The sequence below is a fragment of the Dendrobium catenatum genome, unplaced genomic scaffold, assembly GCF_001605985.2.
Source record: "Dendrobium catenatum unplaced genomic scaffold, ASM160598v2 fragScaff_scaffold_261, whole genome shotgun sequence".
NCBI lineage: Eukaryota > Viridiplantae > Streptophyta > Magnoliopsida > Asparagales > Orchidaceae > Dendrobium > Dendrobium catenatum.
Genome location: NW_021318723.1, coordinates 326,130 through 352,343, shown reverse-complemented (window position 1 = coordinate 352,343; position 26,214 = coordinate 326,130). Strand labels below are relative to the sequence as shown.

The 26,214-nt window shown below is 35.2% G+C and overlaps 1 protein-coding gene across 2 annotated transcripts; it reads right to left on the bottom strand.

Annotated features, from left to right (window-relative positions):
• Window positions 1–1,536: 1,536 nt before the first annotated feature.
• LOC110108128 (methyltransferase-like protein 5) lies at window positions 1,537–24,876 on the bottom strand. 2 transcript variants are annotated; one of them, XM_020838643.2, is made up of 5 exons: window positions 24,211–24,867; window positions 24,095–24,142; window positions 17,255–17,314; window positions 16,695–16,790; window positions 1,537–1,578 (listed from the first exon to the last, which is right to left on the bottom strand). In XM_020838643.2, the coding sequence occupies exons 1-4, from the start codon at window positions 24,274–24,276 to the stop codon at window positions 16,704–16,706; spliced, it is 261 nt and encodes an 86-aa protein (XP_020694302.1). In that variant the 5' UTR covers window positions 24,277–24,867; the 3' UTR covers window positions 1,537–1,578; window positions 16,695–16,703. The 2 variants fall into 2 exon arrangements, with proteins under 2 accessions (XP_020694302.1, XP_020694301.1); XM_020838642.2 differs by lacking the exon at window positions 1,537–1,578 and adding an exon at window positions 1,676–2,042 and having other exon boundaries at window positions 24,211–24,876.
• Between the last annotated feature and the right edge of the window lie 1,338 nt (window positions 24,877–26,214).

Here is a 26,214-nt window from a genome sequence, read left to right as displayed (position 1 = left end):
CACCGACAAAATCTTAAAGAGAGAGAGAGATTTATGTGCATCTATTCTATTTTATTGAGCTTTTTTAATTATTTATTATCATTATTATATAATATTTATTTATATTTAGTTAAGTTCCTTTTTCATATCTCTTAGGATTCAAATGAGACAACGGAAATTTTTTTAAAAGATAGTTATAAAGCTATTGCGATGAAAACAACTTTTTCAAAAGTCACTTTAAAAGCAATTTTTTAGTACAATAATTTTTTTCAAGGCAATAATAAAATAATAGACAAACAAAAACTGAAATTACATTAAGGAAATTATCAAAAAAAAAAATCTTAATTTAATTTTAAACTTATATTTTAAAAGTCCATCGTTTACAATTCCTATTCAACAAACAACTCAGTTTATGATAATTGCTACTGCATGAGCACAACATTAACGCTACACCATTAGATGTTGTGAATTAAGCTTCATTTGGGATGTCTTTTTTATTGTTTTTTAAAACAATTTTTAATATAAAATTTTTTAGTTCAATAAATTATTTTTACTAAAAAAATGCTTTAAAAAATGATAAGAAAGCCATCCTAAATGATGCCTTATTTATAGTTTTTCTATGACTTCCTAAAATAACTTTCTAGTAGAAAAACTTTTAATTCAAAATGTTTTTTAACTAAAATTTTACTTTAAAAAATAATAATAAAATTATCCCAAATGAAATTTTAATTAATTTTAAATAATTAAGAATTTATTTGAGACAACTTTATTACTGTTTTTTAAAACAATGTTTTTTTTACTAAAAAATTGTTTTACAAAACAATAAAAAAACTGTCTCAAACAAAGCCTAAATATTAATTTCAACTTATTTAACAACTTAAACCTAAAAATATTACTTATAATATTAGAAATATTTGAGTTTAGGAAATACTTATTTATGAGCTTATTTATTAAATTTATACAAACTCAATCATAAAATTTAATTCAAATATGAACAACTAATAAAATGATCAAATCAAACCTAATTCAAAATGTGATCTAACTAAATTTAAATGAAAATTTTACTCTTAATATGATACAATGAAAAAAAAAAAAGATTCATCTAACAGATCTCATGTAGTGAGATAAAAATTTGATGTTGTTATTATTGTATGTTTAATAGTACATGGAAAGGCCAACAAGTATCAACCCATTTTTCCACTTTTCTCAAGCCTCAACATTTTAAACTAAAATAATTTATATGAAAAACATATTTAAAAAATCATTTTCATGAAGAAATATAATGATTTTAGTTCATAAAACACGATCAAAGAAAAATAATCAGCGCAACAACAATACCAATCGAACTATTCGCCATTAATAATCTCTAAAATCATAAGCCTGAATGCAAGAGGCCCGAGGAGTCGACCGTTCCCCCTTTGTCGGCTCCCAGTCAACTTAGTTTTGGAGAAACTCTAAACAGAAAAAGAAGAACTAATAATTCCTCTTAAGTTTAGTTTCGTGTTGCTGAACAAAGTTCTTCACCAACAAGACCAGATTTCTACAAATGTCAACTTCTTTCTGGTGAAACTTGCATGGCTGAGGGACGCCAAACATAAGCTACAAATTTCAATAAACAGAAATAAACATTAATTGAAATCAAATAACATTTCCATGAATTTTCAACAATCAAAATATTCATTGCTGAAGCAACGGGAAACAAAGAAAAATGTCTCAGAATTCAGAGAGCAAGTTCTTGAATTTTCCAACAGGACAAACATAACAAACAGTTGAAATCAAATTGTAGTAATGCTATTGTGACTTCGGTCTGAAACTAAAAATATTTAAAACACAAATTTAGGTTTCATTTGAGGAGAAACTATTCTATGCGGAGGCCGGAGGCTGTATGCAGCTCTGCGTCTGGAGGAAAATCAGGTGTTATCACATCAACGGTACAGAGCAATACCGAACCGCGGTACACAGTAAAGGGGTGACATGACGCATTTTGGTTGGTCTTCGGACGGCATTCATCGTCAGTACAGAATAATTAATCTCATTTGACAGCTTACTACTTTGCAAAGTTACTGTAGATAAAATAAAGATGTTGTAAAAGACAGCTTGTTAGTATAAAAAGCTTTTAAAAATAATTTCTAATAAGTTGTGATTTAGAAAGAAGTCACATCCTTGCAACAAATTTCAGGAGGAATAATATCACCTATTAAAAGATGAGGCAAGAATTTGAAGATTTGATGGTTGTAAAAGACTTCAAGAAATCCCTGATAATGATGATGATGATGATGATGAAAAGTATGTTGACATCATGTAAAGACAATAATTTTATACGTGGCTTTAAAATACAACTTATTTGTCTAGCCAGTATGTTTTTTCATGTAAAATATACAAACTTGAAAAATGTTTACAATCAAATTGTAGGAAGTAATAATGATAATTACTAAATTCACAATCTTTATATAAGAGCGATCTATCATTCTGAGAACTTGCCTCCTATAGAAGACAACTTTTTATGTCTTCGAGACATTTAAAATCTTCAAGTCTTATTAGAAATCCAACATATCATAAGTGAATACATGACTAAGTTAAAAAAGATATTGTCTTCCAATTGGAACATAATGACCTCAATACTTTAGTTGATGACTTTGACATGCACTATATACTCGTTAGGCTTTTTGAATCAATTTGCATCTCTAATAAGTAATATCTTTAAATGAATCAAGATTGTGAATCCACCAAGCCTTGTGACTTCTAAAATTCTTGGATAAATGAAAATTTTATATGTTTTAAAGCTTAAGCCTTCTGAAATTTTCAAATAAGTATACAAATTTATACTTTTTTGAGGGACTTAAGGGATTTTTTAAAGAAAGAAAAACCTTTTGAGGCTTGTGCTTTCAGAGATTCATGAAAAAGAAGCATGTACCTTCTATAAGGCGTATGTCGTCTAAAATTTGGGAAAAAAAATTATATCTTCTAAGGCTCATACCTTCTATGATTTTTATGAGATAAAAACTTGCATATTTTGAGGCCTTATGTTCTTCTAAAGTTTTTTTTTTAAATTATAATTTCTTAAGCTTATACCTTCTGAGATTTTTAAAAAGAATATGCACCATTTGAAATTTATGTCTTCTGAGTTTTTTAAAAATAACGTGTACCTTTTGAGGCTTCTGCCTTCTATAAATTTTAGATGAGTAAGGACCCTGACAACTATTTGCTCTCACAGAGCCTTTCAAGTGAAGACCATAATCACTACTAGCTTCCCATCAAAGCTTCCTTGTGGGTATGTTTTCACAGAGTTTTGTATGGAGATCTTGTATACTACTTATCCTCATTGGATCTTTTCAAATGAAAAAAAAAAATTGTAATTTTATTCATAAAACCTTACTTGAAAATATCATCTCTCTGATTGCCTCCTAGTGATAAAAGATTATATATTGATTCTTCTACAAATCATAGTGAGATGAGGAGCTCAATGTCATTAGGTTGCTTTAGTAATAGGATTTTCTTATTGGATCTGTTAGATACCCATGATACTATGGAATAGAATGCAATAGAATTATGTAAGTCAAGGTTACGAATAAGGCAAGGAGTAAGCTATCATATTCTTTAAAGGAAACTCCTCCTAAATAATACATCAAAATTCATCTTTTATGACATCATGAGGGGCATCAATAAGAATTTCGATCATGTCCTCCAAGGATGTGAAGGGATGGAAGGCTAATTAGGTAGCATGAGAAAAAAAAAAGGGGGTTGAACTAGTAGCGTCTAAGAGATCTTCATAAGGTTGTGGTGGAAGATGTACTTCAATGTGATGTTGAGGTGGCCTATATGGGTGCTATCAAATTGAACGGCTCTAGCCTATTGTTGATTCTGTGCAAGAGAATTGCATAATACTACGATGGTGCTTTCTTTTAGCCGATCTCTTTTCAAGGAGCTAAATGATTTGAGCTTGATGGCTCATCCTTTTTGTAGATGAGATCCTCCAATTTCAAGTTTGGGTGGCCTTCACTAACTAGATTATGTTGTCATCAATTAAAATATTGATAGTTAGTCAATAAATAGGTGTTTATAATACTTTAGAAATTTCCTACAAATGGCATCAAATTATAACGTGCTAAAATATTTATAATAGTACAGACAAAGACTTTAACATCTTAGCTTTATATGAAGATCCAGCATACATACAAATAAATTAGTTCTAAGAGACATCAAATTTTTTTATGTGAAAAATCAGTTTCTCGTAGTTTTCCTCTAAACGTGGGAGATGTCGGGAGGCTGCCAAAATTTCGGGTGAATATACGACCGCACTCGGACCTGATTTGAATTCAAAAGAATAAGGACGTGAACTGGACATTAATGAACTAAGTGCAAACTTGAATGAAAACCTTAATTCAAACTTAAATCAAACTCAATCAAATGATGGCGGATTGGGACTCAAATTGAACTAGGTTTGAACTCAAATGAACTCAAATCTAATTGAAAAAGAATGTTATCTTGGACATTTGAACTCAAGCAAATACTTGAGTTGGACTATAGGGGACTCGGACGAATGGAAGAGGCTCATCTTGAGCCTGAACTATACTTGTACTCAAAACTTGGACAAATGCAAATAAAGGACCTAACTTAAACTTTAACCAAAGTGATAAGAAATTGAACTTTCAAGATTACTAGAGCTTGAACCTCAATGAACCGTGTCTTGAATGTGAAGTGAAACTCAAAACAAGCTTGAGTAAATGAGGTTGAACTGGACTTGGATGCAAATAACAAATGACTTGAACTCGGGTCCGATCGCAAGAGACTTGAACAGTCAAAATAAAGGATCCTTTGTTATTCAAGCATCACTTTTCTTCCTCTAGTTGAGAAAATAGAAGATTTGTGACACTCAACATGGCTCATCTACATGCAAGCAATCATGAACATCTTTTACAAACACACGATCAAGATGTAGTTAAATGTACTGAGTCCTACAAGCAATGAGGGTCAAAATGTATGAAGGAATTAGCAATGAGTGGTGTTCATCCAACATTCATCATACACAATGCAACACAATTAAAGCACATACAAGTCCCTACGAGGTCAAATGCGCCATATTTGCAAGGACGATAAATGGTTGCATAATGCACACGTGTGTCCCCCATGTGCATTATTGAGATCTCCCACACAAGCAACAATTGTCTATAGATTGAGATGGAAATACTAGCACTTGATAGCAGAAGACCCATCCCTACAATCAAGTACAATCATCAAACCACCTGAGATTGGTGAAAGGTGGATATGATTTGAGCTTGATGGCTCATCCTTTTTGTAGATGAGATCCTCCAATTTCAAGCTTGGGTGGCCTTCACTAACTAGATTATGTTGTCATCAATTAAAGGATTGATAGTTAGTCAATAAATAGGTGTTTATAATACTTTAGAAATTTCCTACAAATGACATCAAATTATAACGTGCTAAAATATTTATAATAGTACAGACAAAGACTTTAACATCTTAGCTTTATATGAAGATCCAGCATACATACAAATAAATTAGTTCTAAGAGACATCAAATTTTTTTATGTGAAAAATCATTAAAGGAAAACAAATCATGGAGACTGACCCAATTAAAATTGTTCTACTAATGCATATTATCAGTTGCAAATGATGCATTCCCTATAATTATGAAAGGTTTTGATACAATATGATAAACATGAGCTATGAAGGATCGATTCACTAGTGAAAGTTGAAAGAACCTTAAGGTATTGAAATGGTCTTCAAGAGAGTGTTTATAATATATTTGGTCATTCTCATTTGAGAAGATGAAACCATATGCCAAGTCAAATATAATCTTTGATGTTGACAACGGAAATCAAAGTTGGTGCTGATAACATGCATCGACATTACTGGTTAAGAATGCATCAATGTAGTGAGCAACAACAAGCGATGAAGTCTATGTGCATCATCATTAGTGGCAAAGGAGTGCATCAACCTTATAAGCGAAGGCATGCATTGACGACATACCTGATAGACAATGAAGTACTTTGACAGCGCATATAGGCCTTATAGGAGAAATCTTTCATCAACATTTTTTTTTTGTTAATCTTGCGCCAACATTATTGGTGAAGAATGGTGACGAAATTGGAGGGCGTCGACAACAGCATGCATTAGCCTTACAAGAAATTTCGTGAGTTAATGTTATTGGCAACGAAGTCAGTGGGAGACAATAGTCAAGCATATGATATCTGAGCAACGGTGGTCAAGAGACAATACTCCATCAACAATGGCCAAGAAATCATAGTCGAGCGACGGTCATTGAGAGAACATAGTAGAGCAACTGTGATCAAGAGATCATAGTCAGACGACTATATGTAAAAGCCAATTCAAACTCGAGTTAAGCACAATCAAGTCAAATTTAACCCAAGATGTGCTTGTTGACCCTTTCCCGTGGCAGGCAAAACAAAAAAATAAAAAATAAAAATAAAAATACAATACCTTCTCTGCCCCTCCCACATCGTGCACGACCTCCTCCCACGTCGATTGCACATCACTCTAGCGACCTCTCTGTCACGTTAAATACCGTAGAAAAAATAAAAATGAAAATACAATACCTGCCCTTGAAGTTCACGGTGCACCGAAAAACCGCTCATATATGCCTTTATTGCGCGTGGTAGGATGGGACCCCAGTGCGACGCCTACGACGAGGCAGGTAATCAGCTAAAGCCCTACTTCAATGTTCGTGGAGCACCGAAAAACTGCCCATAGACGACTTTATTGTGCGTGGTGGGATGGGACCCCGGTGTGGCACCTACAGCAAGGCGGGGTCACTCATAAGTACCTCCGAGCGGGGGGAAAGCATCTGCCTTTTTCAAATAGGTACCGAAAACCCCATACAAGCCTTTATTGCGTGTGGTGGGAAAGAAGATCACGGCCGCGGTGTCCTCATCTGAGGACACTTACCATACACGCCTTTATTGTGTGTGGTGGAAAGGCTAAGTTTCTCGTAGTTTTCCTCTAAACGTGGGAGATGTCGGGAGGCTGCCGAAATTTCGGGTGAATATACGACCGCACTCGGACCTGATTTGAATTCAAAAGAATAAGGACGTGAACTGGACATTAATAAACTAAGTGCAAACTTGAATGAAAACCTTAATTCAAACTTAAATCAAACTCAATCAAATGATGGCAGATTGGGACTCAAATGAACTCAAATCTAATTGAAAAAGAATGTTATCTTGGACATTTGAACTCAAGCAAATACTTGAGTTGGACTATAGGGGACTCGGACGGATGGAAGAGGCTCATCTTGAGCCTGAATTATACTTGGACTCAAAACTTGGACAAATGCAAATAAAGGACCTAACTTAAACTTTAACCAAAGTGATAAGAAATTGAACTTTCAAGATTACTAGAGCTTGAACCTCAATGAACCGTGTCTTGAATGTAAAGTGAAACTCAAACCAAGCTAGAGTAAATGAGGTTGAACTGGACTTGGATGCAAATAACAAATGACTTGAACTCGGGTCCGATCGCAAAAGACTTGAACAATCAAAATAAAGGATCCTTTGTTATTCAAGCATCACTTTTCTTCCTCTAGTTAAGAAAATAGAAGATTTGTGACACTCAACATGGCTCATCTACATGCAAGCATTCATTAACATCTGTTACAAACACACGATCAAGATGTAGTTAAAAGTACTGAGTCCTACAAGCAATGGGGGTCAAAATGTATGAAGGAATTGGCAATGAATGGAGTTCATCCAACATTCATCATACACAATGCAACACATTTAAAGCACATACAAGTCCCTACGAGGTCAAATGCACCATATTTGCAAGGACGATAGATGGTTGCATAATGCACACGTGTGTCCCCCATGTGCATTATTGAGATCTCCACACAAGCAACAATTGTCTATAGATTGAGATGGAAATACTAGCACTTGATAGCAGAAGACCCATCCCTACAATCAAGTACAATCATCAAAAACCACCTGAGATTAGTGAAAGGTGGATATGATACTGGTGCAAATGACTCTTCTACAAACATTTTCTAGAGATCATACCAAATACGATCCGTTCCTACAAACAAGCACAATCATCAACCCATCGAGATTGATGAAAAGTGGATATGATGCAGGAACAATGGCTCCTCTATGAACACCTCCAGGAAGTCTGTGGGCTCCAAAAATTCGACCCCGGCCTCCACCTGCTTTTCTTTTTATTCGGCGAGGGAGTTTTAACTGAATAAGTTCCGAGGTAAATTTTGGAAGGCAGATGGGTTTGTAGATAAGACACTACCCATAGATTTCGCCCTCATTTTGCGAGGACTTTATGATCTGAGTTCTGGTTTCCTATAGTCGCAAGCCCCTATAGTTAATTACCCCTCCTGATAACGAGAGAGAACTTTCGATTAAGGCTAGTCGTCGATCAGATACGTAGAATATATGTGTTATCTGGCATATAGTAGCAGCATAGTTTAGATTTGGAAATTAGGTTTGAATTTGGAAGGGTTTGATATTTAAAATGGAGAATTTCACCATCTTTCACTTAAAGCGAATGGTGGGGGAATGGATGATAGACCCTATCAAGATCCCATGGTTCCGTCGTCCCGGGTCATCGTGGTCCCTGGTCTACTTAGTCAGAGGAGGTAGTCGACCCAACCTGACAGAAGGATCCTTGTCGGCAGCCATGGGTTGCTTCGTCCAAGGGGACCTTGTAGACCTAGGATGGGTGTTTGTCTAAGGGGACAAATTTGAATCCATCTTAGCTTACAGAGGGCTTTGTGCCCTATCGATCATATCCTATTGATTCATATCTTAAGGATTTGATGTCAATAAGGAACGTATTGGCGCTGGCCACAACTGGTATTTCGTGGTGCCATTTGGCGGCAAAACCACTCGGTTCAGAGGGCCCCGGGTCATAACCGTTTATCCTGTGATGCCATTTGGCGGCAAACCGCCGGTCAGAGAACACGTACCACGTCCTTACTGGCAGGAGACTATTTTGAGAATGGATCCTAGTGACATTTTCGACTAGTCATTTGGCTCTTTGTGAGCTGAAGTAATTTTCAGATTTGTCCACCTCGGCAAGCTGTTGCGGAGGGTGGATGGATTTTACTTTAAGTGATTGATGGTTTGATTTCGAATTTAAATATCTGGATTTTAGGATTTCTGGAATTTGGATTTTGAATTGACTTTTGGGAGGTATTTAAAAATGTTTATGAACCCCTCCGGTTGAGATCTTCGTTCAACACGGCCATCATCGGGGTGTTTGGGGTCATTTCTCTTTTGTTGATTGAACCCTGTCAACTCGACCAAGCTATTGATCGAGGATCGAGTTTCGTAGGCTTTGTGCCCTTGTTAGTGAATTCTTCTGATTATATGCTTTGAAGGCTAATATGAATGTATAAAATAAATATCTCAGTCGACCTCGTGACCGGATATTCATTTAAGGGTACTCCAGCCTTGTCAACTCCCGCTTGTCTGCATAAGAGGATCGGGCTCGAACTTGAATTCACTTATTGACCCGTGCAGCATCCCTAGACATCACATGTGTTTCTACAACATGCTCGCCGGGGCCCATGTGGGTGTTTGGGGGCATTTTATAATTGAACCCTGTCAACTCCTTTATACCTGCTTAGGAGGACCGGGTTCAAATTTAATAACCCGCATAGCATCCCTAGACGTCACTTGTGTACCAATAACACGCTCGCCGGGGCCCTTGCGGGTTTCGTGATTGTTTTTACCCCTTTTAGTGTACCTATGTGTATACAAACTACTGTGCACGTATGCGGGGGTATTTTAGACATTCGATGAGTCTTTCATGATGGCTCGTAGAAGTCGGTCTTTGTCGTAGTCTTTTCAACATTTGCTTGCAGGTAGTGTCCTTTGTGTACAATAAATTTCTTACAGTGATTTGTAGGGAAGATCGAGCACATTCACTTTGTATATTAACACCGATTACTGAATGGATTGCATTCATCACCAATCTTCTCATGCATGTTGACTGATAATTTGCAACATTTGATTATACGTCATTTAACTCATGGTGCTCGTTGTTTGTATCTGTGAGATATTTGATGTAGGTTGTAGGAGAGCTTTTACATTCTTTATATACGGTCACTGATGAGTCTACCAACTCCATTGTATGTTTATTATTGTCACCTATGAGTGACCCTTCAATCATCATCAATTATGCAATTCCACTTGCTTGTTACTTGAAAATGACTTTGAGTCTTGTATAGTAAATTTGCTTGATGACAATTACCTCCCCAACCAAAGTGACAAATCTTTAATGTTTGCTAAAGAAATCTTATATTAGAAATCATGAACATGTTGCTATATGTCCATTTCTTCCTTGTTGATGATTGCTTGCAAATTCCTCTTGAAGCTTTAGTCATTACAAGTATCAAGTTCATTCACTTATGTTTATTTGAGTACATCATGAATCGATTTGTTATGAGTCCTTATTTGCTTGCAAATAGACTCCACTTGGAACATTTTTTATCCTTGGAAGTGGTTTTCCATACGCATGATGAACTTGATATCATGTCTTTACCCCATTTGAGATGGTCATGATCTTGCATTCTAATTAAAATGGTAATTATGTTATTATTATTCAAGACAAATTATTCATATTCATTTGAGCTTTCTTGTATTCGTTTAAGCTCAAATTTAGTTCATTTAGTGTCAAGTACAAAATCTTTGGGTTCAAATTCTTTTGCATCAAGTCTCCAAGCCCTTGCTTGAGTTCAAATGTCCAAACCCCTATTCATCTTATTTGATGTTCAAATGCAAGTCCAGAAGTCCTCTGTTTTGAGTTCAAGTTCATTTGTGTCCTTTGCAATTTGTTTAAGTCCCCTGAGTCCTTCTTGCAAGTTCAAGATTGAGTCTTTGTTCAATTCAAATTCTCGCTTGAGTTCAAGCCCAAGTTCTTGTTCTTTTCAATTTCATTTGAGTTTGAATTAAGCCTTTTATTACTGTCTTTGGAGTTCAATCAGGTTCAGGTATGAGTCTCATTTTTGTCCATTTGATGTGCAAATCAAGTTCAAGTACGGTCCGTCTTCACCCAAAATTTCGGCAGCCTCCCAGCGTCTCCCCCGTTTAGGGAAAAACTACGAGAAAACTGGGCATTTCCCACCACGCGCAATAAAGGCGTGTATGGTAGGTGTCCTCAGACGAGGACACCGCGGCCGTGATTTTTGTTCCTCCCACCATGCGCAATAAAGGCGTGTATGGGGTCTTTGACGGTACCTGTTTTAAATGACACAATTTGCTTTCCCCCCGCTCGGGGGTACTTATAAGTGACCCCGCCTCGTCGTAGGTGCCGCACCGGGGTCCCATCCCACCACGCGCAATAAAGGCGTGTATAGGCGGTTTTCCGGTGCGCCAAGAACACCGAAGTAGTTTAGGTGATTGCCCGACTTATCGTAGGAGTCGGACCAAAGTCCCATCCCACCACGCGCAATAAAGGCGTGTATAGGCGGTTTTCCGGTATATAATTAACTATTTTTAATAATAATTAATTATGATTTAAAAGAAATTAATTTTAATTAAAAAAAATTAAACATAAATAATATAGGATAAAAGTATGATTTGAGAGGATTTATGCATAATCCTCTGTTTCCCTCATTTACCATAAATCCCGAATTTACAAATCCTGTAGTGCAATGGATTTACGGGATTATGCTGAAGATGAGCATAGAAGGGAGAAAGTTACCTTCACAGCACTCGAGCTCCCAATTGCTGACTCCGATCAAAACAGGAAGGGAACGTCGGAGAGAGGTGGAGAGGAGTTCGGCAATGGGAGAAGGGCTTCGGGTAGGGATCTATCTCTCCCTCTCTTGCTTTTTCTCTAGATTGAATGGATCGGGCAAGGCTAGGGCAGAGGATGGAGAGAACTCAGCTTAGGGAGGATGACGTAGGCAAAGCTCTCTATCTCTCTCTCTCTCTTTCTCTCGGCTTCTCTCTGTCGGAGGTCGGATAGACACGGCAAGGGGGGAAGGGGAACGAGCAGAGGAAGAGCGAGAGCGGAACCAGCAGCCGAAGCCTTCATCTCCTTCGGTATTTAACGTCGTGAAAGGCGTCTAGTTGGCATGCGATTTGGGCAGAGTTTCCGGGAAGCGATGCAAACGGCACCGCATGTACAGTATTTCAACAAGATTTGAGCAGGATTTCGGCTGTATTTGCAAGATCGGCGGAGCAGAGGTATGCGTATATTTATTTTCAGTTGTTTTTTTTTTTCTTAGGTATTATGCAAACAAAGTCGTAGTGAATACAGCGATTCTCCGTAAATACACATGAGCCGCTTGTGGATAACAATAGTGGGTATATCATAAGCAAAACGAACCATTGTGGACATAAGTACAAATATCACCTACAACAGCGGTGATTGAGATGTGTGAGTATATCGGGTATGAAGATAACTCGATGTACGAAGAAGGACACTCACTGGCAGAAGAGAAGGGATGCTTGAACAAATTAGAACTAAACTTCCTGGTATTCCAAAGTTTCTTCTTAGTCCTATACTTAAGAGGAAAATAGTTCTAGTGTCCACAAATATCAGAAGTAAAAAAGTCTACTATACTAAAGACCCTGAAAGGAGTTCTTTTCAAGGCAGTGGTCATTGATTTCAAAGTCCAGAAGAACCTCTCCGATGAATGAGAAAAGGGGAGTCAACATCAAGATGATGAAATGCCTCATAACATCCAGATAATACCACCACCGGATTCGCAACACTCATATTAGCGAACAGAATGCGTGTATAAGATCTCAAATGAAATATTTTGTGCATTCAAATGGCAATTATCTGCACAACTAAAATATTTCATAGTACCCCTGTACATGCACCATAGTTTATATACACATAGGTACACAAAGGGGTATGTCCAATCAATGAAATTCTCAAACACCCGCATGAGCCCCGGCGAGCGTGTTATTGGTACACATGTGACGTCTATGTATGCTTCGCGGGGCAATAAGTGAATTCAAGTTCGAACCTGATCCTTCTATGCGGATCAATAAGAGTCGATAGGATTCGAACCATCAAATAAATATACGATTGTGGCGACGGATATCTTTGTTTTAATACATTCATATTAGGCCTTCAAGGCCTATAATCAAGAGAATTCACTAACAAAAGCTCAAAGCCTACGAAACCCCATCCTCCTAAGTAGACAAATAGGACTAAACATGGTTCGAACCATCGGATAAATATGCGATCACGAAGTGGACCGGAATATTTATTTTATACATTCATATTAGGCCTTCAAGTCCTTTAACAAAAAAATTCGTAAGCAAAGGCATGAAGCCCGAGAAACCCGATCCTCTGTTGACAACTCAACAGAGTTGATAAGATTAATCCAAAAAATGGAAATATTTTCAAATGAAAATGACTTTAAAGTCACCCCAATGATGGTCGTGTTGAGCGAAGATCTTAACTGAGGGGTTCACAAATATCTTCAGCCCATAAAATCTAAAAACTCCACAGGATCTCCCAAAATCTCAAAACTTCAAATGTTTTAAAATTAAAATCAAACTATCAAACACTTAAAGCAAAATCCATCCACCCTCCACAACAGTTTGCTTGAGTGGACAAATTAAAATTTACTTCAGCTCACAAAGAGCAAATGCTAGTCAAAAATATCACTAGGAACCATTCTTAAATAGTCTCCTGCCAATAAGGATGTGGTACGTGTCCTCTAACCGGTGGTTTTGCCACCAAATGGTATTGCAGGATAAACGGTTATGACCTGAGGCCCTCTGAATCGAATGATTTTGCCGCCAAATATCACCACAAAATACCGGTTATGGCCAGAGCCAATACGTTCTTTAGTGGCATCAAATCATTGAGATATGAATCAATAGGATATGATTTAAAGGGCACAAAGCCCTCTGTTAGCTAAGGTAGATTCAAATTTGTCCCCTTAAACAAATATTCATCCTAGGTCTACAAGGTCCCCTTGGACGAAGCAACCCATGGCTGTCGACAAGGATCCTTCTGTCAGGTTGGGTCGATTACCTCCTCTGACTAAGTAGACCAAAGACCACAATGGCCCGGGATGACGGAACCATGGGATCTTGATCGGGTCTATCATCTATTCCTCCATCATCCGCTTTAAGTGCAATATGGTGAAATTTCTAATTTTAAATATCAAACTTCCCAAATATTTTAGCCCAAATTTCCAAACATTCAAACCCTTCAAATTTCAAATTTCAAATTTCCAAACTCATGCTGCTACTATATGCCAGATGCACGTACATCTAAGTATATGATTGACGACTAGCCTTAATCGAAAGTTCTATCTTGTTACCGGGAGGGGTAATTAACTATAGGGGCTTGCGCCTATAGGAAACCAGAACTCATATCATAAAGTCCTTGCAAAATGAGGGTGAAATCTCTGGGTAGTGTCTTATCTACAAACCCATTTACCTTCCAAAATTTATCCTGGAACTTAATTCGTTAAAACTCCCCCCCCCCCCTCCCCCGAAACAAAAAAGCAAACATAGCGAGCGGAGGCCGGGATCGAATTTTTGGAGCCCACAGTGCTCAACTCAACTCAATTATAACCCTAAAAGTGCAATTATATTAAAAACATATTTTGCAAAAACTCACAAAAAAAAAGAAAAAGAAAATACAAAGTTTAAAAAACAAAAGTTTAGTTTTCATCCTCAACCATTTCTAGAAAGGGGCAATTTAGTTGTTTTAAGATAAAATATGTTTCCAAAAAATTAATTTTCTAGAATCTATTATTTGATAGTATGTCATTATTAGATATTAATTTCAAACTATTTTTTTCAAAATCTTCTAAAACATGTAATTATTTTCTCATATAAGTCAAAATAAATTCTAGCACTTTGAAATATATTTTCTATCTACAAGCAACTAGAATTCTTTTTGGATTCCATCATACTTGTCAATGGACAGAATGGCGTGCATCATGACGCACAGTGCGCCTCAACACAGGATCAAGTTGGTGCGCACCATTTGCACTATGTGAGCGTATGGCACAAGGCGTGCGCAATTTTATTTTGTGATTTTCCTAATGTAATAATATTCTTAAATAATTATATAATTTAAATTTCAAAATAATATAATGATGAATTTTAGGTTATTAGTTATTGATTTACTAACTGCATCCAAACGAACCCTCACGCAGTCGATAAGCCCCGAAGCCCACACAAACGCCCAAAGCCTCATGCACCCGATTTCACGATTCTGCACAAGATTCTACCTTTGTTCACGTGATTCCGATTATTGTTTGTCCCTCGTATTCCTTACTTCTGCCGCTCCTTATTCATCCAGGTGATAATCCTCATCTTCATCCATATGTTTCCTATGAAATTAAGTGATCATGTGTGCTTTGTCGTCTCCTTCGATAAACAACTCATATGATTCCTCTGAAGTCAAGGTTCACCATTAGGTAGCAATCTCCTTCTTTCTTTGATCGATCAATTTTGATCAACTTACATTTTTTTTTATATTTAGATTATAAGCTTAGGGAAAATGCACCTACTACAAGCAGATAATAAGCTTAGGAAAAATGCTAAGTAGAAGAAACAAAATCTGAGACTAAGAATGAAGGAAAATATCTATAGCACAGATGTATTTTTCAATTTTATAACTTTTATTAGTAGCAACTTATATATACTTTAGTTAAACAGAGGCTTGATCGTCTCAATATACTTTACATGCAAAGTTATCAAAATTCCTCCATCAATCCTAATAATATATTCATAATATACCAAACAAATTTGAAGAATCTCAAAACATGAGCTTCATTAAAATGCCTAAGTATATAGTAATATTTAAGTTTATTTTATATGCTTATTATCCTATTTTATTTTAATTATTTTTTATTTTGTGACAAGTTAAAAATGGCTCGCGCTGCACCGCGCCGTGGATTATATACCATGGCTCCAGATGGAACTCTACACCGTGGTGCGTCATTCACCTTTGACAAGTATAGATTACATTTATACTTTATTTTTTTTTATTTTTATAATTAAAAAATATATTTATTAGTATATTGTTAATCTTATTTTTATTGTTTATTTATAAAAATAAATCAAACTGTTTTTAAAAACACTCAAAACAACTTTGAGCTATATTCAATATTTTTAAAAATAACAATCCACATCGGCCGCCATCAACAACGCATAAATCAACTTAATCAATATTCAATAAAAACAAAATTAACATATTTGTAAGATCAAACATATTTTATTTCATGTCAATAAGAAATAAATAAAATAAAATAAAAAGAGATCCCAAATTATCTTTAAATAATTCTAAACATAGTTAATAGTACATAAAAAGGCCAATAAGTATCAGACTTAGTTCGTATTTTTGTCCTAATTTACCATGTTTAACTAAATTTCTATGAAAAACATAGTTAAAAAACACATCTTATAAATACTTCTCTATGACTTCAACAGCATCCTAAGTTATAAAGCAACACATACTTTTATGATGAGTGAATATAATTATTTTATTTTATAAAATACAAAAGAAAAATAATAATCAGTACAACAATACCTATCGAGCCGTTCTTCTCTAATTACTTATAAAATCATTAGATAAGTTTGAAGAGAAGCCCTAAATGGAAATAAATGAACTCATAAAACCAACCACAAATACTACAGTAAAGATGCTCTATATGTTAATAAGATTGGAAATGCCGAACTCTGCTCTCCCTCAACAAACCAAGATTTCTACAAATAGTTGTATGAGAAAACAAAGCCGAACCTGATTGAGTCAAGGAACAAACCGCCAAAGATCAACTGCTATGTCAACTTCTTTCTTCTTGTGAAACTTGTATAGCTGAGGGACATCAAACCTAAGCTACAAATATCAAGAAACAGAAAGAAAATATTAACTGAAAACACATAACATGTCCATGAGTTTTCACTAATCAATATTCAATCCTAAACATAACAAACATTAGAGCTCTATTTGGATACCCTGCTAGTCAGGAGAAAGGAATGGTAGATTGTGACTTCATCCTGAACTTGAAACCAGTCAAAATGTAAATTTAGGCTTCATTTGGGACGACTTTTTTATTGTTTCTTGAAGCAGTTTTCTAGTACAAAATTTTAAATTTTTATACTGCTTCAATAAGCAGTAAAAAAGCCGTCCCAAACAAAGTCTTAAGTTGCCTATTTCATTTCATTTGTCCCAGCAGCCAAAGAAACTCCGATATTCCCCGTTTAATGTAATTCAAAATAACAAACGGTAGCACAATCCACTCAATTAGCTCAGTGAAAGAGAAATTTAATGTAATTCAACATGCAAATTTGTTAATATACCTCGCATAAGACCTCAGCACTGTTGGCACTAAAATCTCGCAATGCTACTCGCTTGATATGCTACATCAACAAAACCAAAATACAAAACAATTATGAGGTTAAAGCAAATAGAGAAATTATGAATATATATATATATATATATATATTAAACTAAATTAAATCAGAGTAACTACGAATATATCTCTTAATAGCAAGGAATGGAAATTATGAAGCTCAACCACATATAGCTTGGTAATGAAGAAAAAAAAAACAGCGCTTCCAGAACATGGATACTATATGTAGAAACATGTGAGTTTTCAGCTATCTCTTTTATCTAAAAATAAAAAATCAATAAAGATTCTCTCTCTCTCTCTCTCTCTCAACAGACTGGACAGGAGCTTCTCTCTCCCTATCGCTCTAGAAATCATGGAACCAAGCATAATAAAAAAGAGATAAAAAATGAACAAGAGCCATTGCCATTGGAAGATCAAACTTTCAGCATATTCTGGTTCTATTTAAGATCCGGCCTATTAAATAATTCACTTTCTCTAACTCTCTCTAGATTTTAGATTAGTTTTTCTTTATAATCAATTTACAGAATATCTCATTATTCCTACAAAACCTAGACCTAATCAAGGTTGGTAGTATTCTTTATCCCTTTCTAAATTAATTCTGCTGCAATTTTAATTAGGGGGTTTTCATAAACCTTTATAATACCTTAATCTTGGCCCTAAAAAAGAATTAATCCAACAGATCATTAAGTTCGAATCACTAGCATTCTAATGAAAAGGATTACTAACAGCCTTCCTCTCAATTCTTGATAAAATGATTATCCCAGCACTATTTCTTGCTTGTGGGGGAAGGTAGTTGTAATTCAGATGATAACTTGAGAAAATAGCAAGTGCTTGTTAATCTTAATGAACGGCTCAATATCAAGATGGATCCAAAGGTTTTGTGTTATCCACAAAAAGTAATAAAGACAACAAGCATAATAAGGAGGAAAAAAAGAAGAGCCAACAAGAAACTACAATAGTTGAAACTAAGCATGATGTGAGAGGATACAATCAAAAGCGAAGAGAAAAAAATTATGATGTTATATCTTTCAAAGAGAGAAGCAATGTCCTAAACAATCAAAAAGCGTAAGCCCAAGTTTCTCTTCATTTCAGTCTTCTTTGTGAGTTGTATGCATTTCTTTGTATAGAGCATCAAGGCATTTAAAATGTACTAAACTAGAATGGTGGCAACATACCACGACGTGCTCAACCACACAATCAAGTTGACTAGAAAAAAATAAAAGCAAGAAGAGTACAACATTAACTCCAACTTGGATTGACAAAACCCTACTAACCAGTGATGCAAGGCCAATTGACAAATGGGTAGGCTACAAAAAATATCTTTTTACGTCAATTACAACTGAGATTACCGTTGCAACACCATTCGATTCAACTCCAACTAAGTTGACTATACATGGATCAACAACACAATATAGACCAACTACATCCCATTAGACCGTCACATTACCAACAACATTGACAATAACATCATATGGATAGACTTAAATTTGTGCTGGTCAACTACTTGAAATAGAACCAATGTAAAATCTCATGAAATGGCATTTCATTTGAAATAATACAGATTATATTATCCCCGTCTCTTTGATCTCTCTAAAGCATCACTTCATCTCTGTAAGGTGCCGAGCCTCTTCTCTCTTCACCCTTTCTCTATAAACCATGGATCAGTAAGATGAAAAAGGAATCAAGGAGCAATAGTAAGATCAGATCTTAATTAAAGAAGCTCAACATTAAATTCTACTAAAGATCTGTTCTAATTAATATTTTCTCTTGTTGGCTTAAAGATAATATTTTCTTTTTAACCTCTTTAGATATTATCTTATTATTCTCTTAAAAACAAAATTCAAGCTATGTTGCCCAAAATTATACAACCTTTTCAAATTTATTCCACAGTAAGTTTTTTTGAGATTTCCATAAACCTTTTTTATCCTTTGATATATGCTTATTCTATTTGATCTTTAGATCAATGCATATGATTTGAGAAAAAGTTTAAAAGTGTCCTTCCTACTAATTCGAGATCCAAATATAAAAAATGATCAATATTTTGATAACAGCATAATTTTTCTCGTCCCTCATTCTATTACTCAATCTCATAACTTTATTAAAAGATCCGTAAGTTGGATATACATATAATTCTCACATTTCTAAACATCTCATTTAATCTTAAATATCAATATTAAAATATTTCTTATCTTATCATATGAAATTCTATCTTATATTGAAAATTTTATAACCATACAACTCAATATCACTTGTAGCTCCAACTCAATATCACTAGAAACTCCCAAGAACTTTAGCATTTTATTTGAAACTATAACTTTACATTTATGAATGTCCTTTAAAGTTAGTTCCAACTTCATTTTTTCTATTAATATGTTCTATGCTTCGTAATATGATTCATATACTATTTCAATGATTTTTTCTCCTGAGGTTTCATTTAATAAGTTCTATATTTAAATTGTAACATATCATCAGTACGATTATCACACCTAACTAGCCATAATTTGCATCAAATAATTAATTTATTGTGCCAATTTTAGTGGGTATTTTAGTGTATGCCTCGCCATATTAAATTTTGAGATGTCGGTAAACCCTCCCTTGGAATACTTTTGGCTCAAAAGCAAAAAAATGGTTGTTTCTATAGTTCTGCAAAATGCCTAATATAATTTTTTGTATGCATAATGTTGATTTTATTAAATGTTAGATACACTCCTATATTCATGACCATGAGAGTGAATCAATCGACTTTAAAATAGTCAAACAAACAACAAAATAAGAAAAAGAGGCATAATAATCTGTAAGGTAGAAAACTCAAAAAAGAAAAATCACAGGGAGAACCCCAATGATGAAATTCTAACATAAATGTTATGAGATAAGAAATTTCCTCGCCTATAAATCATTACAGGAATAATAGCACAAAGTTGTACGGAAATAGAATAGACTGATGAAAGGTCGTGTTCAACTAGGATTATGATGGGTCCTATGACAAAAGAGTCAACAGTAGTAGTGGACCAGGCTGCAAGGAGGGGCGTTGTTTACTAATCAATGGAGAAGACCAGTTGAATTTCAACAAAGGAGAATAAATGGATGTCAACAAAGAAGGTTAGTTGGATGTTTTTAAAGTACAAAGGCTTGGCATTAATGAGGGAGATTGATCAACATCAACAAATACAATCATATGTTAGTGAGGGAGCCCAATTAGATGTCAATAAAACACTGGATAAATGTTAGTGATTGGCTAGTTGTGTTTTAGTAACAAGAGTTGGTCAAGTAAGGGAGACCAACAGAGAAAATATTGATTGCGCAAAGGAGGTTGGCTAGGAAGAAGTTAGCCAAGTATAGCGGTTGGTCATGTAAAAATCAAAGCAGAGGAGGCAAGTTAGTTCAACTGATTAAGAGTCGCAAGAAAGAGCTCTAGGAAGTCCATACCAGCAATTAGGAAAATGAGTGGCAAGCTTTGGAAGATGAGTATTTCCTAAATTATAAGAGCTCCAACTTCAAAATATCAAGAGAACTGATCAAAGGGAAATAATTACAAGCTTGGCCAAGGGCTATTTAAGAATACCCAAATATCGTTGATATTTACCAGGCATGGATATTAACGAGTAACCACACCTCATCAAAATTCATGCAAAAAAGGATGAAGATGAAAATGCCCTTAAGACTTCCTAGTTAGACTGTGCGAGCATGGTCATGCCTAATATAAATCTTGTGCTGCATCCACAACCTTTATTCAATAATTGAAAGGCACAAGCTTCACTACAATGTCATGATACTTCTAAAAATGATGATTTGGAGATTTATATAACGGATAAAAGGACAAAATTCAAAGAATCAATGCTTCATTGCTCAGATTCGTCAAAATAGACACAATTGCTCCTATACAAAATACATAACTCTTCCTTTTCTTGAGATAGATATTCTGAAATAAACAGCATATGTTCTATAACAACTTTAAAAACATCCAACAATTTTTCATTTACTACAAACAAATAAGGACATGCTAGTGACATATAATCATATACAGGTGCCCCTCATTGGCAATGTATTTGGAGGAACTGTTCATTTTTCCTCACATAATGTTTAATCATCAGTTATGCATTTAAAGGTTTACATTATTTACTTCAATGGCACCCAATCGAGATTACATACATCGGCATAGTAGCAGTAAGAATCAAACAACACCAACAAGTCATCCTCAAGTTTAGAGATCACATAACATTGTCAATTCAACAATGTTGAAGATCACATTGCAACAACATTATCCCTCGGAGGCCTGAACTTGGCCTACACTTGGCCTGCCTCTTCTTCTTAATTGGCTTAGGTCAATATTTAAATTTCATACACACACATAGGAGTCAACAGGAAATAATATCAAGAACAAGTATATAATGTATCAAATGACCGACTACCATCCAAGCACGGTGATCATGAACTTATGCAAAATGGTGAGAAAATCAAAGAGGATTCTGATAGGAAATACTTGATTTCAAGTATTTCCTAATCACTTTGGCAACAAATCTCAAGAACAACTGCTGTCCACAGCAGGAAAACAGCCCAAAACTGAGAGAAAACAGAGAAAAACTGCAGGAAAAGCGGATAAAAGACTTGTATTTTACTAATAGATGCAAGGAAAATAGCAAAGATACAAGGATCCTCTATTCGAGAGGAGGATCGCACTCTCCCAATCTCTAGAATACGATCTAGAGCCCAAACCAACAAGAAGAACAAGAGAAACTACAAGACAAAAACACATAACCCTAAACCTCCTCATTACTCCCTACTTAATGCATACAATTCAAAATAGATACAAAAGGACCTAATTGCCCTCACTTCCCTTCATTTTGGCTCCAATAAACAACTTGAATTTCAAGTGGACCCCACCTCTAGCCCTCCTGCGGCTTCCGCCTGCTGTCCGCCCGCCCTCTTCTTCGGTAAAATCGAACCGGCCCACTGGATTGGGCCTGCTGGACCGGTCCAGGGAGGACCGGTCTAACAGATTCACATCATTCAAACAGCAAAAAGCTATTAAAGGTGCTTAAAAGCTCTCCATATACATTAGGAATGAAGATCTAGAGTCCCGTGCTAGCCCATCAATTCACTGTAGAACTTCTTGCTCAGCTCCTAGAAAATCTTTTGTGAAGCTCTCCCATTCACACAACTAGCTCATTGGAATAGCAATCCCTCGGACTAGGGAGGATCAAGCTTAAATAGAACAAGCAAAAAAAGATCTGGCAAGTTGTTTTGCCACTCAAACTTGCAGAAAGAATATGAAAGAAACTTTAGAACCTTGCCACATAGCCTTACTTGATGGGTTGCTTGTCTAACAACAAGAGGAAGTTTTATATTCTACCGGTTAGTAAGTGGGGCACACTGAAATTTTTCTACAAGGTCAAAAGAAAAAGAGAACAATCTGAACCAATTCTTCTCCCATGCAAAGTTCTACTAAGCCCTTGGTAAATTCATCCCAAATGGCCAATCTAACCATTCAAAACTACACCTCAACTCCAAAAAAGGATTCAAATCCATTGAGACACCCCCTCTTGGACTACTGAGTCAGTTAGGAAGTGGATGCCATTTCAACAAAAACCAGAGAACAACAATAACAAAATTAGGAAGAAGAACACACAAGAACAATTTTTATTGAAAGATCTATGAAAGAAATTACAAGATATAATTGGATCTTCAATTGTAGAGAAAGATCTGGCTCGCCCAAATTCCTAGCCGTCGGTTAGAGCCCACTTAACCTAAGCAAAGCTAATTTCAACAAAATCAAGCATAATCTAAAATCATCCCATAGTTCGCCTTAAATATGCTACCCTAATTCCCACCCAAATCAGCCCCATTTCCATAAATAATTCCCTCTCATATTTGAATTCAAATTAGATCTCTTTTCCTAATAAATTCCTTCCCAATTGTAATTAAAACTTTTCTAAACAATTCCCCCTTGATTCCTCCTTACATAATTAATATTAACTCCCTGAACTTTCCCTAAATAATTCCCTCTCAGATTTGAAATTCAAATTAAATTTCTTTTCCTAATTAATTCTCTCCCAATTGTAATTAAAACTTTCCTAAACAATTCTCCCTTGATTCCTCCTTCATAATTAATTAACTCCTCTGCCTTCTCCTAAATAATTCCCTCTCAGATTTGAAATTCAAATTAGATTTCATTCCCTTATTAATTCCTTCCCAATTGTAATTAAAACTTTCCTAAACAATTCCTCCTCTCTCTTCTTGCTCGATTCCCACCCTAGTGGGGTCCATCAGCTCAGCTGCCGGTCCATCACAATCACTCCATTAGGCCAATCAATTCATTACCAAATACTTGAGTACCCAATATCATTATCAATTACTCTATTGGATCATTCAATCGGACACCTAAACAGTTTGACAAGGTCCTTGATCTACTTGGCAAGGTGTCAAACTAAATAACTCAATAACCCAGTTCCCTTAGATTGAATCAATCCGAAAGAAATTTCCCACTACAGGTGTTCTAGGATGCTACAATATCAACCTTAGCCCAATTATTTGAGGTTGGAACCATGAATCTTTCTTCACCATCCAATCTGTTAGCTGCAGCATTTCAAGTTGTTATGGTTTGTACTGACTTCAGATCAAATGATACATATCAAAATTTTACAAGAATTTTATGCTCCTTGATTTGCTTCTTTTCTCCAGATGAAAATAACTTAGTTGAGTGTAAGTGCAAGATAAAGTAATCAAAATGTAAATAAATAGATAGCTTCCAACAATAGATCATCAATGGCTTTATAGGGTTACAGCTCACCTCTCTAGTGCTAGTCTTGTGCAAAGAATATACAGCTTGAGAGGCAACCTGATAACAATTGAAGAATCATCGAGTAGGAATAGCTCAGGACTATATTGGTAAGAGGCAAGGAGTACCTTAAAAGCGACTGAGAGGAATTCCATATCAGATCCTTTCTTCCGTGTCCCAAAGGGAGGATTCATAACAACTGTGTCAATCACTTGACCTATATAATAAATATTAGGTACCAAATACACACAATAATCAGTAAAACAATCAAAAATGCTACTTCCATTTCATCACTTCGGCCAAAATTACAGAATTTTTTATTTGTTTGAGTTTCTACAGGTGCAATCAGAGGTAGGCATCCCGAAGGAATAAGTGTAGTTTTATAAGAGAAATTCTCCTATAAATTACAGCTGCTTCCTATTAGAGTTTTAAATAATTTCAATAAAAAATAAAACCAGGTTTCCCGTCAATCACATAGGCCATCAAAGAGGTTACTTTTCCCTGCATACAACTAAAAAGACAGTATTTTTGGTCGATCATATATAAAATATGAAGGCCAAGTTCTGATTCGTTTTATGTTTCATTTTCAAGTGGATTTGAAAAAATTAAACCATGATTGGCGGGATTTAATTGCTATTCATTTTCTAAAAGAAATGGGTGTGTTTCTTTTAATTCAGGTAACAACCTCAAACGTGTTTTCACTTATTTTCAAATGAATGTTGCATTAAATCAATTCTAGATTTTCATTAAGCATTACAAGAACTTAATATCATCAATGAAAGTGATAATAATAATTTCGTAGAATATTTACTATGATTTTAAAATTAGACCAGCAGAAAAAAATTTTAGAAGATAAATGATTTAGAATTACTTACACAAAAAATAAGTATATAATATACAATTTTAGTGAGTGTGATATAAACAATTATCAATCGATATGATTAAAAGATAAGTGGATAGTTGGCATCAAACATGTTAACATCTAATATCATTTTTATGTTTGGGTCTCACTAATTGAACTTAGTCTTAAAGCTAGATTAAGATAGCCATGCTTAATATATGTCATTTGAACTTGACTATTCTAGTAACGGTAAATGACCTAAACCCGGCGACCCAATCAGAACCCACCTCAAAAATTCCAAATTTAGGTTGACCCGATTAGTTTTCAAGATTGGTTCAAGTTGAAAATATTGACCCGATTAATTTTTCAAATTTGATTTGTGTTGACCCAAAAATTCATAATTCACACAAAACTGATCTCATATTATCTTTCAAGTTCAAGTCAAGCGAGTTAGGTTTGGGTTAAAGAAAGCCATTTTCGAGTTAAATGGGTCATTTTTTGGCTAATCATTCATATTGATCTAAAATAATTGCATCATTTATATAATAAATGGGTCAAGTTTGGGTAACTCAGGTTTTGTCAACATTTTGACTCGTATGACAAACGGGGTCAAAATCAAGCCAAGCATATTTAGGTCAGGTCATACCCATACCCAAACCCAACTAGCCAACTCGAATTGACACCACTCATTCTAATACTCTTGCTTAATCGCCTAGCCCATTTCAAGAGATGACTCAAATTATTTATCCTTATCAATTTCAACTTTTTAACCCAATCATAGGCTCAACCCTAGCTTATCTAGAAAATCTACTCCAGCCATTAGCCTAAGTTGATTAGGACTAAACCCTAGGATGACTATAGGATCTCAATGGATTTAGCCTGAAGATGATTCAAATTATTTATCCTTATCAATTTCAATTCTTTAACTCAATCATAGGTTCAATCCTTGCTTAAGTTGATTAGGACTTGACCTGGGATGACTAAAGGATCCCAATGAATTTAGCAAAGTCCATAGAAGGAGATCCTTGGTCATTCAACTCTCAATTTCGAATTCATGTACATGTACATGCATTGTAATTAACCATTATTGGATCTTTCAATCATGAACTAAGTCATAGACTTGACAAAAAGTCAACCTAGCCCAATATTCTCTAAATTATAGATTCAATTAGTGATTTTTAACCAAATGATCTAATCAATTACCTAAGCCATTTCTAAAGGATCCTAATCATCAATGGATAGATGAATTTGGCCCAAGTAAATGTTGGACTAGGCAGATCATTGTGAACCA